The sequence below is a fragment of the Ceratotherium simum genome, chromosome X, assembly GCF_057802395.1.
Source record: "Ceratotherium simum simum isolate JZ-2026a chromosome X, ASM5780239v1, whole genome shotgun sequence".
Lineage (NCBI taxonomy): Eukaryota > Metazoa > Chordata > Mammalia > Perissodactyla > Rhinocerotidae > Ceratotherium > Ceratotherium simum.
Window position 1 is genome coordinate 73,609,825 of NC_141940.1, and position 17,515 is coordinate 73,627,339.

At 35.7% G+C, this 17,515-nt stretch overlaps 1 protein-coding gene across 9 annotated transcripts in view; it reads left to right on the forward strand.

Moving 5' to 3' along the window:
* The window catches only part of TEX11 (testis expressed 11), a 372,335-nt gene that overhangs the window by 7,754 nt on the left and 347,066 nt on the right, over positions 1-17,515 (forward strand). For all 9 annotated transcript variants that reach the window (XR_015550362.1, XM_087426479.1, XM_087426478.1 and 6 more), the window contains 3 exons: positions 1,638-1,759; positions 11,452-11,536; positions 16,806-16,885. Coding sequence is in view for 8 of the 9 variants with exons in the window: in XM_087426479.1 (XP_087282605.1) it covers positions 1,638-1,759; positions 11,452-11,536; positions 16,806-16,885 (287 nt within the window). In the remaining variant the exon portion in view is untranslated. The remainder of the gene's footprint in view (positions 1-1,637; positions 1,760-11,451; positions 11,537-16,805; positions 16,886-17,515) is intronic.

Genomic DNA, 17,515 nt, shown 5'->3' on the forward strand with positions numbered 1-17,515 from the left:
TCCAACTGTGTTGTTATAGTCTACCTACTGCATTCCCAACCTTTCCATGTATTGCTTCTGGTCTGATTTAGATGTGAATTTACTGGGCAAGTGTCTTGGATAAGTCTTTTTTCCAGTGCCTAGTACATTGTTAACACTCAGTAAACAGAGATTGATTAATTAATTAAATTAAAGTTATTTGGATAGATAGGACTAGGCTTTGGTAACCATGGTAACTAAAACAAACCAGATCTTAGCTGAATAAAAGATTCTCAGTCAAGAACAGCAGGGCTTAGCTACAAAGGGTCCCAGGATATAATGAGAATAAAAGAGCAATATATACGGATAGTTTATAAAGTTGATGCTTGGGTATAGGATTGGATGAATTGGCAAGTTGAGTTTGGTTATGAACCTTGCATTTACAGGAGTGTGACAGATGTAAAATACCTAGATTCATTGGAACATTTACACAATGTGCATTTCATTGAGAGGATTGAGTTGTGGCTCTTTTAAGACATTTCTTCTGTTGATGTAGTTTGTATAGTGTCAGTATAATTCTGTCCTTTAGTCTCTAAAGTTTAGTGCCCTGAATGCGACTGGATGTGTTTCCTCACCAAAATCAAGTTGGAAATTCCTTTTTGGTTAGCATGATATTGTCAGTTCTTGCCACCCCCCTCAGCCACTTGCCCTCTAAAACTTTACATAGCTTTATCTCCTCATGAGCCCAAACTTAGGTTTGCTCCAGTCCCTGAGCCAGCTCTGTCCAGGGCAAGAAAGAATAATATTGTGGAGTAGAGAAGAGGTTGGTGTGGAATGAAATCATACCGGCCATCAGATTTGAGATTTAACATGCTAGGGGCATACTCTAGGTACCTGTTGAGCTTGGGAGCTGTATCATGTCTGCTTGTTATGATTTTCATGAAGTTAGCCTGCCCCGCATCTTTTCCTAGTTGCCCTCCAGGACCAAGGTGCTGCTCAGAACTACAGTACACTGCTGTGAATGGTTCTCTTGGAGCTATGGTGCATGCAGTTCCATCTGACTTCTGCATTATGGCTCACTGCTTGGATTCTCTTGTACCATACCCAGTTTGTTACTTGGGACCTCCTGGGACATTGTATAAGAAAACTAATTATCTTGTTTGTCATGTGTTTGCCATGCCCTTTTGACACTATTTTGGGTATTTTGGCTGTCCTCATCCAAACCAGCCCTTGCTGGAATAGTTTTTCTTAGGCTACAATCAGAATTACAGCATAGCACTCTGAATGGTGTTGGCTGATTTCTTCTCTCCCTGCTGTTTTTCAGTTGTCTCAGAGTCCTGGCATATCACTTGTTCCAGGCCCTTCCCAATAAAATTAGTATAGTGGAAAGTACAGGATTACTATTTGTGACGTCAGTGCATTTCACTTTCTGAGAATGAGTAATGATGATTAAGTTATAAACGAGGGACTCCTTGGGAATACAAATTTTATTTGAAAATTGTACTCTACTTTTAGCTAAAAGAAAGGTAGGTCCGGTTTGGTTTTACTCTAAGGATCATTCAAGTTTCTTCATGCTATATTCATTTGACCAAAGATCTAGGAACAGATTTCAAAATTATTTGTTACATTTAGCCAATGGTGATAGTTCACAGTACTTTTATCATCCATTGTTATTTCAGAAATTATTGAAAACCTGATTGTAAGAGATAATTCACCTAGCATACATGAGGCCATTGATAGACTCTTCACGGACATAGCAAATATCAACAGGGAGTCTATGGCTGAAATACAGGATGCTCAGGTTGGTATAAAAATAATTTTGTTTTTGATAAGTTTTAATGATTCACCATTTTAATTAATGTATAAGTAAAAAAATAGTCTTCATGATTAACCATTGCTAAATACGTAGAAATCTATTTTGGGATTTTCAAGCCTAATGGCACATTTAGGGAAAACAGAGTTTTAGAAACCAATGTAAAAATATGTGTTGACGTTTAATATTTACTCTTTAACCTCTCTAGGCTTCAATTTTCTCATTTGTTAAGGAGAATAATTGTTAAAGGAGAACAATAAAACCCACCTCCCAGTGTTGTTGTGAATAGTAAACAAAATAACATATTTAAGGTCCTGGGTACGTAGTAGTTATTCACTAAATAATAGTTCTTTTATCCTTCTCTTTGCAGCAAATTAAGAAACTACCTGGTAGTGGGGAACTCAATTGAATATAAGTCTTCAGGGGTGCTTTTGTGGGGGGTATTTTTTCTAGACAAACCTTTAAATGAAGATTTGTCACTTAATTTGGAAATTGCCTTGAGGGTCTGAAACACTTTTGGGAACGTTTACCTTGGGCAAATCCTTCCATTTTGGTGACTGCACGTATGCAAAGATGAGAAGAAAGTTTATTGTAAATATCTCTCCCTCTTTTTTATATATATAATAGCTTTATTTAGATATAATTCACATACCATGTAATTTACCCATTTCAAGTGTATAATTCAATGATTTTTAGTTTCTACGAGTTGTGCACACATCACCATAGTTAATTTTAGAATATTTTCATCACCCCAAAAAGAACCCTCAAACCCATTCACAAACACTCTCCATTTCCTCCCCTCTCCCCTACCCCTAGACAACCTCTAATCTACTTTCTGTCTCTATGGATTTGCCTATTCTGGAAATTTTATATAAATGGGATCATACAATATGTGGTCTTTTGTGACTGACTTCTTTACTTAGCATAATGTTTTCAAGGTTCTTCCATGTTGTAGCATGTATCTGTACTTCATTCCTTTTTATGGCTGAATAATATGCCATTCGTTGGATATACCACATTGTAGGTATCCATTCATCTGTTGATGGACATTTGGGTTGTTTATATCTTTCAGCTATTATGAATAATGCTGCTATGAACATTCATGTACAAGTTTTTAGGTTTTTATTTCTCTTAGGTATATACGTATGAGTGAAATTGCTGGGTCATATGGTAACTCTGTTTAAACTTTTGAGGAACTGCCAGATTGTTTTCCAAAGTGAGTGCACCATTTTACATTCCCACCAGCAGTGTATGAGGGATCCAGTTTTTCCACATCCTCACCAGTACTTGTCATCTGTCTTTTTGATTATAGTCATCCTAATGGGTGTGAAGTGGTATCTCATTGTGTTTGTTTTATTTTTAATTGTGGTAAAATGTACATAACATAAAAATTACCATCTTTTTTTTTTTTTAAAGATTTTATTTATTTATTTATTTTCCCCCCAAAGCCCCAGTAGATAGTTGTATGTCATAGCTGCACATCCTTCTAGTTGCTGTATGTGGGACGCGGCCTCAGCATGGCCGGAGAAGCGGTGTGTCGGTGCGCACCCGGGATCCGAACCCGGGCCGCCAGTAGCAGAGCGCGCGCACTTAACTGCTAAGCCGCAGGGCCGGCCCCTAAAATTTACCATCTTGATTATTTTTATTTTATTCTTTAATTCCTAGAAAAGCATTTATTTATTTATTTAATTTTTTAATGAGGGAATGTTGGTTTATAACATCATATAAATTTCAAGTGTACATCATTATATAATAATAACCATTCTGATGGGAGTGAGGTGATATCTCATTGAGGTTTTGATTTGCATTTCCCTAGTAATTAGTGATGTTGAACATCTTTTCATGTACCTGTTGGCCATCTATATGACTTCTTTGGAAAAACGTCCATTTTTTGATTGGGTTGTTTGGTTTTTTTGTTGTTGAGTTGTGTGAATTCTTTATATATGTTGGATATTAACCTCTTATCCGATATATGATTTGCAAATATCTTCTCCCAATTGTTAGGTTGTCTTTTCATTTTGTTGATGATTTCCTTTGCTGTGCAGAAGCTTTTTAGTTTGATGTAGTCCCATTTGTTTGTTTTTTTCTATTGTTTCCCTGGTGCGACATGCTATTCAAAAAGATACTGTTAGGACTGATGTCAAAGAGTATACTGCCTATGTTTTCTTCTAGAAGTTTTATGCTTTCGGATATTACATTCAAGTCTTTAATCCATTTCGAGTTAATTTTTTTGTGTGGTGTAACATAATGGTCTTCTTTCATTCTTTTGCATGTGGCTGTCCAGTTTTCCCAACACCATTTATTAAAGAGACTTTCCTTTTACCATTGTATGCTCTTGGCTCCTTTGTCAAAAATTAGCTGTCCATAGATCTGTGGGTTTATTTCTGAGCTCTCGATTCTGTTCCATTGATCTGTGTGTCTGTTTTTGTGCCAGTACCATGCTGTTTTGGTTTTTGTAGTATATTTTGAAGATAGTATGATACCAGCTTTGTTCTTTTTTCTCAGGATTCCTTTGGCTATTCATGGTTTTTTGTTGTTCCATATAAGTTTTAGGATTCTTTGTTCTATTTCTGTGAAAAATGTCATTGGGATTCTGCTTGGGATTGTATTGAATCTGTAGATTGCTTTAGGAAGTATGGACATTTTAACTATGTTAATTCTTCCAATCCATGAGCACAGAATATTTTTCCATTTTTTTGTGTCTTCTTCGATTTCTTTCAACAATGTTTCATAGTTTTCAGTGTACAGGTGTTTCACTTCTTTGGTTAAATTTATTCCTAGGTATTTTATTCTGTTCCTTGTGATTGTAAATGGGATTGTATTCTTAATTTCTCTTTCTGTTGTGTTGTTGTTAGTGTATAGAAATGCAACTGATTTTTGTATGTTGATTTTGTATCCTGCCACTTTACTGTATTCGTTTATTATTTCTAATAGCTTTGTGTGGATTCTTTAGGGTTTTCTATATATAAAATCATGTAATTTGCAAATAGTGACAGTTTTATTTCTTCCTTTCCAATTTGGATTCCTTTTTTTTCTTTTTCTTTCCTGATTGTTCTGGCTAGGACTTCCAATACTATGTTAAATAAGATTGGCGAAAGTGGGCATCCTTGTCTTGTTCCTGTTCTTAAAGGGATGGCTTTCAGTTTTTCACCATTGAGTATGATGTTAGCTGTGGGTTTGTCTTTCATGGCCTTTATTATTGAGGTACTTTCCTTCTATACTTATTTTATTCAAAGTTTTTATCATAAATGGATGCTGTATCTTGTCAAATGCTTTCTCTGCATCTATTGAGATGATCATGTGATTTTTTTTTTTTTTTTGTGAGGAAGATTAGCCCTGAGCTAACATCTGTTGCCAATCCTTCTCTTTTTTATTGAGGAAGATTGGCCCTGGGCTAACATCTGTGCCCATCTTCCTCTACTTTATATGGGATGCCGCCACAGCATGGCTTGATGAGTGGTGTGTAGGTCCGCGCCTGGGATCCAAACCTGTGAACCCCGGGCTGCCGAAGTGGAGTGTGCAAACTCAACCACTACACCACCAGGCTGGTCCCCAGATCATGTGATTTTTGTCCTTCATTTTGTTAATGTGGTCTATCACGTTGATTGATTTGCGAGTGTTGAACCATCCCTGCATCCCTGGAATAAATCCCACTAGATCATGGTGTATGATCTTTTTAATGGATTTAATTCGATTTACTAGTATTTTGTTGAGCATTTGTGCTTCTATGTTCATCAGTGATATTAGCCTTTAATTTTCTTTTTTTGTGTTGTCCTTGTCTGGTTTTGGTATCAGGGTAATGTTGGCCTCATAGAATGAGTTAGGATGTGTCCCCTCCTCTTCAATTTTTTGGAAGAGTTTGAGAAGGATAGGTAAAAAGTCTTCTTTGAAATGTTTGGTGAAGTTCACTGGGGAAGCCATCTGGTCCTGGACTTTTGTTTTTTGATTACTGTTTTGATCTCCTTACTAGTGATTGGTCTATTCAGATTCTCTATTTTTTCTTGATTCAGTTTTGGAAGGTTGTACGAGTCTAAGAATTTAACCGTTTCTTCTAGATTATCCAATTTGTTGGTGTATAGGTTTTTGTAGAAGTTTCTTATAATCTTTTGTATTTCTGAGGTGTCTGTTGTAATTTCTCCTCTTTCATTTCTGATTTTATTTATTTGAGCCTTCTGTCTTTTTTTCTTGGTGAGTTTAGCTAAAGGTTTTTCTATTTTGTTTATCTTTTCAAAGAACCAGCTCTTCGTTTCATTGATTTTTTTTTAGTCTCTATTTAATTTCTTTCTTTCTTTCTTTTTTTTTTGGTGAGGAAGATCAGCCCTGAGCTAACATCCATGCCAATCCTCCTCTTTTTGCTGAGGAAGATTGGCCCTGAGCTAACATCTGTGCCCATCTTCCTCCACTTTATGTGGGACGCCGTCACAGCATGGCCTGACAAGCAGTGCGTTGGTGCCTGCCCAGGATCCGAACCCAGGCTGCCAGCAGTGGAGCGTGTGCACTTAACCACTACGCCATGGGGCCAGCCCCTATTTCATTTATTTCTGCTCTGATTTTTATTATTTCCTTGCTTCTATGATTTTGGGCTTTGTTTGTTCTTCTTTTTCCTGTTCCTTTAGGTACACTGTTAGATTGTTTATTTGAGATTTTTCTTATTTGTTGAGGTAGGCTTGTATTGATATAAACTTCCCTCTTGTACTGTGTTTGCTCTATCCCATAAATTTTGGTATGTCGTGTTTTCATTTTCGTTTGTCTCCAGGTATTTTTTGATTTCTCCTTTGATTTATTCGTTGATCCAACAGTTGTTCAGTAGCATTTTGTTTAATCTCCATGTATTTTTGGCTTTTGTAGTTTTCTTCTTGTAGTTGATTTCTAGTTTCATAGGCTTATGGTCGGAAAAGATAGTTGATATGATTTAAGTCTTCTTAAAGTTATTAAGACTTGTTTTGTGGCCTAATATGTGATTTTTCCTGGAGAATATTCCATATGCATTCGAAAAGAATGTGTATTCTTCGGTTTTTGGATGGAATGTTCTGTATATATCGACTAAGTCCATCTGGTCTAATGTGTCATTTGAGACCAATGTTCCCTTGTTGATCTTTTGTTTGGATGATCTATCCATTGGTGTAAGTGGAGTGTTAAAGTCCCCTACTATTATTGTGTTACTGTCTATTTCTCCTTTTATGTCTGTTAATAATTGCTTTATATATTTAGATGCTCCTGTGTTGCGTGCATAGATGTGTTATGTCCTCTTGTTGGATTGTTCCCTTTATCATTATGTAGTGCCCTTCTTTGTCTCTTGTTACAGTTTTTGTTTTAAAGTCTATTTGGTCTGATAAAAGTATTGCTACCTCAGCTTTCTTTTCATTGTTGTTTGCATGGAGTATCTTTTTCCATCCCTTTACTTTCAGTTTGTGAGTGTCTTTAGGTCTGAAGTGTGTTCTTGTCTGTAGCATATATGGATCTTGCTTTTTTATCCATTCAGCCACTCTGTGTATTTTGAGTGGAGCATTTAGTCCATTGACATTTAAAGTAGCTATTGATAAGTATGTACTTATTGCCATTTTGTTACTCTTTTTCTTCTAAAAGTTTTATAGTTTTAGTTCTTACCTTTAGGTGTATGATCTATTTTGATTTTATTTTACATGTGGTGTGACGAAGGGATCTGCTTCATTCTTTTGCATGTTGATATCAAGTTGTCCTCGTGCGTTTCTTGAAAGACTATTCTTTCCCTATTACATTTCTGTTAGCACCCTTGTCAAAAATCAATTTTCTATAAATGTCAGGGTTTATTTCTAGACTCTCAGTTCTATTCCATCTATCTATATGTCTATCTTTATGCAAGTACCACACTGTCTTGATTACTGTTAACTTTGTAGTAAGTTTTGAAATTGAGAAGTATGAGTTCTCCAACTTCGTTCTTGTTTTTCAAGATTGTTTTGAGTATTCTAGGTCATTTGAATTTCCACATGAATTTTAGGATCAGCTTGTCGATTTCTGCAAAGAAGCTAGCTGGAATTTTGATGGGTATTGCCTTAAATCTTTAGATCGATTTGGGGAGTATTGCCATCTTAACAATATTAAGTCTTCTGGTCCATAAAAATGGTATATCCTTCTGTTTATTAAGTTTTGTTTAATTTTTTCAACAATGTTTTTAGTTTTGCAATGTAAGTTGTGCACTTTTTTGTTAAATTTATTCCTACATATTTTATTTCTTTTGATGTTATTATAAATGGAATTGTTTTCATAATTTAATTTTCAGATTATTCATTGCTAGTTATAGAAATACAATTGATTTTTGTGTATTGATCTTGTATCTTGTAAAGTTGCTGAACTTGTTAATTAATTCTAAAGTTTTTAGTGTATTCTTTTATATGTATGTCTGTTTTTAGATTATAACCTCTTTTTACTGTGCTTAGTTGTTAGTGAAAATAGATTATGAGGTTCAGGGAAGAGTCTCGTCCTAGTTTACAGAAGGTCTGCTTGATTTTGAAAGTGCCTTGAATTTGTCCTCTTTCTAGAAAGCCCAATTCATATTATTTACTTCTGTTTGTTGCACCTATTTACTGTGTTTATCATTACACATTTGTATACACTTAGCACAAAACCTGCTGCATATTAGGTGCTTGGTACATATTTGCTGAATAAATCTGCATTTTGTGAATACGAAGTGTTTATAGTCACAATTAATCTTCTTCTTTTCTAACACAATATGGAAAAATACAAAAAAATTGTTTAAAACATAAAATAATAAACTTTACATGAAGTTTGAAAGATGAAGAAAAAAATCACCTGTAATCACATCACTCCAATATTACTACACTCATTTTAATATATTTACTTTAATAATTTCTATATTTAAAATTTATATAGCCATAATTACAGTGCACATGTAATATCTGTGGCATCATAAAAGGCAATTTCTTCTCTTTCCCTAACATTTTTATTATAAAAATTTTCCAATCGGAAAGATGAAAGAATTTTGCAGTGGACACCAGCATAACAGCCACTTAGATTCTACAGTTGTTAACCTTTTACTATATTTGCTTTAATACATATTCATCTATCCATCAACCCATCCTATTTTTTGGATGCATCTCAAAGTGAGTTGTAGAAATCAGTTTATTTCACCCCTAAATGCTTCAGCATGCATATCATTAACTAAAGTCCAATGTTTTATTACAGATCTTTTTTGGGTTAAAATTTACATATGTAAAAATTTTTGTACATACAACTTCGTATCTTTCTTCTTTCACTAGAGACATAATAAACATTTTCCCATGTTAAAACAGTTTCCATCACCACTATTTTAAATGACTGAATAATATTCCATCTACTGAATTTATCATAATTCATCCATGTATTTCTTTGTTATTGATACTTATATTGTTCCTATATTTATATTACAATTTTTCACTATTGTAAATAATGTTATGAGGAACACTATTAAGTGCACAGATTATCCCCTCCAGATCCTCACAAAATTAAAAATGGAACTACCATATGATCCAGCAATTCCACTTCTAGGAATATATCCAAAGGAAATGAAAACACTAACTCAAAAAGATATCTGCACCCTTTTGTTCATAGCAGCATTATTTACAATAGCTAAGACTTGGAAACAACCTAAGTGTCCATCAATGGAAAAGTTGATAAAGAATTTGTGGTATATATATGTACACACAATGAAATATTATTCAGCGATAACAAATGAGAAAATCTTACCATTTGTGACATGGGGAAAACTTGAAGGCGTTATGTTAAGTGAAATAAGTCAGCTAGAGAAAGACAAATACTGTATGATCTCACTCATATGTGGAATCTAAAAAAAAACCACCCTTCCCCCCTCTCCCCCCAGCACCAAACTCGTAGAAAAAGAGATCAGACTTGTGGTTGCTAGAGGTGGAGGGTTGGGGAAGGGGGAGTTGGAGGAAGGTGGTACAAGCTTCCAGTTATAAGATAAATAAGTATTAGGGGTGTAATATACAACATGATGACTATAGCTAATACTGCTGTATAATATATAGGAAAGTTAAGAGAATAAATTCTGAGTTCTCATCACAAGGAGAAAATTTTTTTCCTTTTTTCTTTTTCTTGTATCTATATGAGAAGATGGATGTTAAGTTGAACCTATTGTATTAATCATTTCACAATATATGTAAATCAAACCATCATGCTGTATGCATTATACTTATACCTTACACTTATATAGTGACGTATGTCGATTATTTCTCAATAAAACTGATAAAAAAAGATTATCCTGTCCACATTTTGGATTAGTTCCATAGGCTAGAGTCTCAGAAAAACAATACTGTGTCAAAAGATATAAACATTTTTTGGCTCTTTTTACATATTGTCAAATTACTTTCCAAAATACCAAAAATGGCAGCTTCTTTAAGCTGTTTTACTCTGGATGTTTATTTTTCCCCCTAAATACCATTTGTTCTTCTGGGAAATTTGGAGTCAAATATTAACTCCATGTGTTTTCGATGAAACAAATCAAATAATACTTCATATGAAAGTCATCATTAGGTCAACTGTGGCATGGGGATACCATGTGAGAGTGATGGAGATGAGCATGAGAATTAGCCCCGGAATAGTCTGTGAAATGACAGCCATGCTAAATAAATAATCTGCTTAAAGGGAAGCTCATCAGAAAAATGTGGAACTGTAGGTGAGAAAAGTAGCACTGGAGAAAAAAATTGAAACTAAAATACAGTTGTGCACCATCATTGTACATAAACTGATTTTTTTTGGTTTATCCAGTTAGTATTCCTCTTAGTCATATCACTACAAATACGTTTATTATCAGATAATGGTATGTAGCTTCTATCGTAATCACCATAGCATCTTGGGAGATTTAGGCCAGAGCTATGCCATACTGGTCTCAGGCAACAGTATCACCCAGGAACAATTATTACCTTCAGAGATCTCTTGCCAGAAACCAACCTATCCCAAATTACACGTTTTGTGCCTTCATTTTATCCTTGAGACACTATGAGCTTGATTTATTTTTGCATCCAGTTGACTAGGTTCCACCTAATAGAAAGATAAACCCCAAAAGAAGCTACTAGAAACATTGCTCCACAGTCCCTAGAACAAAACACAATAAAACAACAAATCTTGTTATTTGATTATGTATTCTTTATTTAGCACTTTGGCGGGTACTATAAGAAGTGCTACATAAGTTGTATAAGACATGATCTTTGATATCAAGGAACCTAGTTGGGAAATAAGAATAGCAACTAAAACAATTAAAGAATAAATGATACAAAGTAGTATAATTAATTGTTCAATTATGTGAAACTTAATATATATAGGAATTCAAAGAAGAGAGAGATCAATGTAGACTGTAGTGGTTGCTGAAAGCTTCATGGATGTTCCTGGTGAGACTGAACGGGATTTGAGTTACATAAAGACAATGGGAGGAGGTATATCAGGTGAAGCCAACAATATAAATAAAGGTGCATAGATAGGAATGAACAAGTTGTGTTCATGGGACAGTGAGATAATTACTCTAACAGTGGATAAGTTTTTGGGAGGAAGGGTAGAATGGGACTAGATTATGGAGGCCTGGTAAATAACCCACAATAATCACGTAAACATAAAACATGCAAGAAAGAAAATATCATTGGAGGTAGACAGTATTTTAACTGGCTAAGAAAATGTTTTCTCTTGTCCAGGTTGAAGAAATGGCAGTAAACCTGTGGAACTGGGCAGTTACCAAGAGAGTAGGTTTGGTTATAAGTGAAGAGCAGAAAGCTAAATGTACGTATACATTTTGTGACTTATATTATGAGTATTCTTATTATACATTAGGTTGTATTCCTGCAGTGTAAGTAATATTTTGACCAGTTCTTAGATGGAGAGTTGTTAAAACTAAACAAAACAACCCATAAGCAGTGGTTTCTCAAGCAAACAGCCTCCTTCAGTTTTATGATTTTTCAGAGGTTAGCTCCTTATTAATAAAAGTTTAAAAGCATCACTGTAAGAAATAGTCTGGTAGTGAACAACTAAGATGAGTAAAGGGTGGGAAAATGAGAACTTGAGGAAATGTAAAAGGACACAGATTATTTTTCCTGGAGAAGAGATGATCAGAAACTTCAGGATTCTAAAGGACTATCAAATAGTAGTTTCCTCTCTCCATTAATAATAGAATGAAAAATGTTGCTATATGAGGGATTTATATTTAAACATCTGTAAAGAATAGTTTCCTCATGAGGTGAATTGATGAACATTGGACTGAGTTACTGAGAAAAATTATAAAAGGTTTTCCTTCCTGTGAGAGCAAACAACAAGAAGAGCAATAACACATCAAAAACGCCAAACCAAACTCATCTGCTTGGATGCATTAAATGTGGCCCACTGTCTGGCAAAGTTCTAGTGCTTTAGCTAAATGGGCAGGGTCTAGAGTGCTAACACTTACTGATTTCCAACAAGGATAGTGACAGTTAATGCATTTATGGAAAGTATATTGCCCCATTATAAAGGATACATTGAGGCAACAAACTAAAAGGTGAATCTCTGGAGTGCTTGGCTTTGTAAAGACAAATGAATTTTATCTGTATGCAACAAATAGAATTTATTACTAAGTATTTATTTTTATGAATATAAACCAAACTATATTCAACTTCAGTGTAAATATAGTGTAATTAGTGGTTAATATAGTTAGCAATATACTTACTCATTAGTTCACTCCTCTATCAGGATGTTTAGAGAACAATTCTATCTCTTTAACTCTCAGATAAATGTTGATATCATTGCTCCTAGGAGCCTTAGATCCTGTAGTTGTAGGGAGGGAATAATTAGAAATTTATCTGTGGGAAAAACTTAGTATACAGGCGAACTGTGTGATATTAAAATGCATTAATTCTAAACTCCTACCATTCATATCAAGAAACATTGCTCTGGCTGTTTTTCACTGCTTGTCTAATAGCAGGGATTTGGTAGATGAAGTGGGAGCTGCAGCGCTAGGACCTCTCCCAATGTATTGACTCTGTGCATGTAGCAGTTTTGAATCAGATATTTGGGTGGTTATTACGTGTATAGTACTTTGAAGATACAGTGGAATGCAGGCTTTAGTGCAGGAAGCCTCTAAGTTTTATTCCAAAAATGTGTTGAATGGAAGATATTTTGTCTCCTTAAAAACAAATTCAGTGTGCCTGGATTATGTTATGTGATGAAAAAAGTCAGGAAGATTTATAAGCTAGAATTTTTTTTATTATTGGGGAGAATTATGGAACAATGAACAGAAATAAGAAAGCCAGAAGTAGAGGAATGACTTGTAAATTTTAGTTCTAGACCTGTTGCATTTGAGATGACAATAAGGTTGGAGATGTGAGACTGGAACTTATAAGAAAGGTCAGGCTGCCTACAGATTTGGTAGTTATTCACATGGAGGCGATTGTTGAAGCCACAAGAATAGTTGAGTTCTCTGAGGGAGAAAATAAAGAGCAACAGTTCTTAAATATTGGTATAAATAAGAATCACCTGTGGAACCTATTAAACTACAGATGCCACCATTGGAGGTTTTGATTTATTAGGATCAGGATGAAACCTGGGCATGTCTATAATTTGAAAAAATTTTTCAAGAATTGTCATAACACACTAAATTTTAAGAACCAATGGTGTGAAGGACTGGGAAGAAAAAGAACAAGGATAGAAGACCAAAAGGAGCAGTCAAAATATTCTAGAGGAGACTCACTACCCATTTATTGAGTATAAACTCAATTAACAACTCCTTATAGGGTTGTCATACCATCTTATGGCTGGCAGTAGGTGAAAGGGACCAGGTAGGCTCCAGAACAAAAATACCAGGCATACATTATGCTTGAGGATCTGGGAAGGAATGAGTTAAAGCTAAATAAACAATAATAATAGAGAACTCACAAATGCCAGAGGATACAACACTATGTGTTGTCTAAAGTCAATTTATATATTAAGCTGTGGGCACTGGTGAAGTGGAGTAAGGCATATGTAAGCAGTCAGTCAGCAAGCACCTAACCAAGATGTTTATAATATGAGGGGCCAAGAACAGGCTGATGAGAAGACAAGGATAGAGCAACAGCAACAAGAAAGAAAACATCTTAATACTGAAGTAGCATTCTGTCTCAGCCTCAGGTGCCTTTGGCCTGAAGGCTTATATAAATAGTGGGATCAAGAATGTGGGGATGGGGCCGGCCCCTTGGCTTAGCGGTTAAGTGTGCACGCTCCCCTACTGGCAGCCCGGGTTCAGATCCCGGGCACGCACCAACGCACCGCTTCTCCGGCCATGCTGAGGCCGTGTCCCACATACAGCAACTAGAAGGATGTGCAACTATGACATACAACTATCTACTGGGGCTTTGGGGAAAAAAAAAAAGGAGGAGGATTGGCAATAGATGTTAGCTCAGAGCCGGTCTTCCTCAGTAAAAAGAGGAGGATTAGCGCGGATGTTAGCTCAGGGCTGATCTTCCTCACACACACACAAAAAAGAATGTGGGGATGAGAGCAGACAAAGTTCCTAGGCTGAGGCATTTCCCAAGGCATTTCCCACAGAGGGACGCTGTTCAATGCTGAACCAGAATAGTGTGAGGCCAGGGAAGTAGTATTTTTCTGAAAGGTTATGATCATTGTGAAATGTTGGTACCAAGTCAGGGAAGGTGATATTTGGGAGTGCAGTTTTAGTAAGGTGGTAAGGATGCAAACAGATTGCAGGGGCTTAAGGAGATGAGTGAGTAGCGAGAAAATAGAGGCAGTAGATAGACCATTCATTTCAAGAAGTTTGGCAATGAAACAAAGAGGAGAAATGGGATGGAAGCTTGAAGCACAGTGGGGTTAGTTAATTTTTTTCAAGGAAGGGAGATGGATATGTTTGAACGTAAAGGGGAAGGAGTAAATTGAGAGGGAGGTACTGAAGATATCTTTGGAGAGGGGAAATAATTAAGAGATCAGAGTCCTTGAGAATACTGCAGAATTAGTAAACTTTGGAAAAATAAAGGAAACATTTTCAAAACTGGAAATGCAAGACAATGTAAATATGTGATTTGAAATTATTATTATTATTTTTTTTTTGCTGAGGAAGACTAGCCCTGAGCTAACACCTGTTGCCAATCTTCCTCTTTTTTTTTTTTTTGGCTTGAGGAAGATTAGCCCTGAGCTAACATCTGTGTCAGTCTTCCTCCACTTTATATGTAGGTCACCACCACAGCATGGCTGACTAGTGGTGTAGGTCCGTGCCTGGGATCTGAACTCGCAAACCTGGGCTGCCAAAATGGAGCATACCAACTTAACCACTATGCCACGGGGCCAGCCCCTGATTTGAAATTATTTTACCAAAGGTTTTCTTTCAGAAACAAATTAACTGTTTTAAGAGATTAATAGCTTTTACATTTGATGGGTAATAAAATCTGACTACATCAATTACCCTGTAATTTCAGCTGGGCATATCATCTCTTTTTCAATGGAATATTGATTAAAAATGGTATTAGCATAGGTAGAATGGCTGCTGAGATCTAACATCAAGGCAACCGGTTCAGTTATATGTGGAGTCATCTTTAAAAGAATTGGGTATGTTTTATGATGAAAGAAACTACAGAAAGAAGTTACAATTATTCAAACTTTCCTATTTTCAGGGGAAATTAATGGTATAATGAAGATATCTGTATTTTCTTTTTTTTTTTTTTTTTTTTAAAGATTTTATTTATTTTTTGCCCCCAAAGCCCCAGTAGATAGTTGTTATGTCACAGCTGCACATCCTTCTAGTTGCTGCATGTGGGACTCGGTCTCAGGCTGGACAGAGAAGTGGTGCCTCGCTGCGCACCCGGGATCCGAACCCGGGCCGCCAGCATCGCAGCGCGTGCACTTAACCACCAAGCCACAGGGCCGGCCCTCTGTATTTTCTAAGAACTTTTATGTCATCTACAGAAAAGAATATATTTAGAAAGTTTCACACTTTAGGAGAATAATCTAAAACTATCCTGGTCAGAAATTGTCAGATGTTGAATAACTTTAGATTCCAATTCTACTTAGCATTATTTTGCTGCCAGCATGGTACTTACAAGAGCATCACATGGAACCAGGTATCTTCAGTGAGTCTTTGCTATTTAAGATTTGCAGTAATTAAAATTTGAAAATAAAATATCTGTCTGACTGGAGCATTAAGCAAATGATTTATTTGATAATTTTCAGGTCATTTACTTTTGATAATTGATTTTTTTTTATAATTTTATTTATTTATTTATTTTTCCCCCAAAGCCCCAGTAGATAGTTGTATGTCATAGCTGCACATCCTTCTAGTTGCTGTATGTGGGTTGTGGCCTCAGCATGGCCAGAGAAGCGGTGCGTTGGTGCGCGCCCGGGATCCGAACCCAGGCCGCCAGCAGCGGAGTGCGCGCACTTAACCGCTCAGCCACGGGGCCGGCCCTGATAATTGATTTTTTAAAAAGCCATTTATTTTTTTTCTTTTTTTTTTTTTTAATTTTTTGTTTATTGCTGTAACATTGGTTTATAACATTGTAAAACTTTCAGGTGTACATCATTGTACTTCTATTTCTGCATAGATTACATCATGTTCACCACCAAAATACTAATTACAACCCATCACCACACACATGTACCGAATTATCCCTTTCACCCTCCTCCCTCCCCCCTTCCCCTCTGGTAACCACCAATCCAATCTCGGTCCCTATGTGTTTGTTTATTGTTGTTATTATCTACTACTTAATGAAGGAAATCATACGGTATTTGACCTTCTCCCTCTGACTTATTTCACTTTGCATTATACCCTCAATGTCCATCCATGTTGTCACAAATGGCTGGATTTCATCGTTTCTTATGGCTGAGTAGTATTCCATTGTGTATATATACCACATCTTCTTTATCCATTCGTCCCTTGATGGGCACTTAGGTTGCTTCCAAGTCTTGGTAAAAAGCCATTTAAAATTCTTATTTTTAACAATAAAACTGGTTTCACTTCACTCCTCTTTTCTCTTTATAGGTGTATATAAAAAGAGAATGAATGTTTTGTGTTTATGGGTGTCTAATTACTGTTTTGCAGTACGGCATGTTGCTTGCAAGTTGGTGTGTATGTGTGAAGACTCAGCTGCTTCAGAAGAGGCTATTCAAAGACAGATTTTGGTAAGTCATAATTAAACGAGAAGAAAGTGCGGATGCAGTGAGAAAGTCATTACTCCTATGAAGATGGTTGAAGTTAGGGTAAACCTGAAAGGGGGTTATATCCTTTAGTGCTATCCATGTTTCTTTTATGATAATGAAAAGTCTCAACAGTACTATAGTTGTTATTACAGTGTTTCAGTGGACTAAATATTAAACTTATAATTCAAGATTTATGATAAGTAATGAAAGTAATACAAAGTAATAGTTCTCTGCTCTATCCCTTCCTACCCCTTGTTTTGCTCCGTAGAGGCGAGTATGTTTTTTTAGTGGAAAATATTTTTCCCAGTGTTTTAAAACAATATTTTATTAAAAAGCCCAAACGTACACACAAAATAGCTGATAGTACAATGATTTCCCCATTTATCCATCACTCAACTAGAGTAATCATCAACTCATGACCACTCTTGTTTCTTCTATTTCTCTTTTGACAGAAAACCCTGGCCCTATAGATTTTGACACAAATTCAAAATACATCATTTTGCCCATAAATATTTCAGTATGTGTCTCTAAAAGACAAGATATCCTCTTATTCAAACAAACTCAATACCCATTATCACACCTGATAAAATTTAACAAAGATTTTCCAAAATC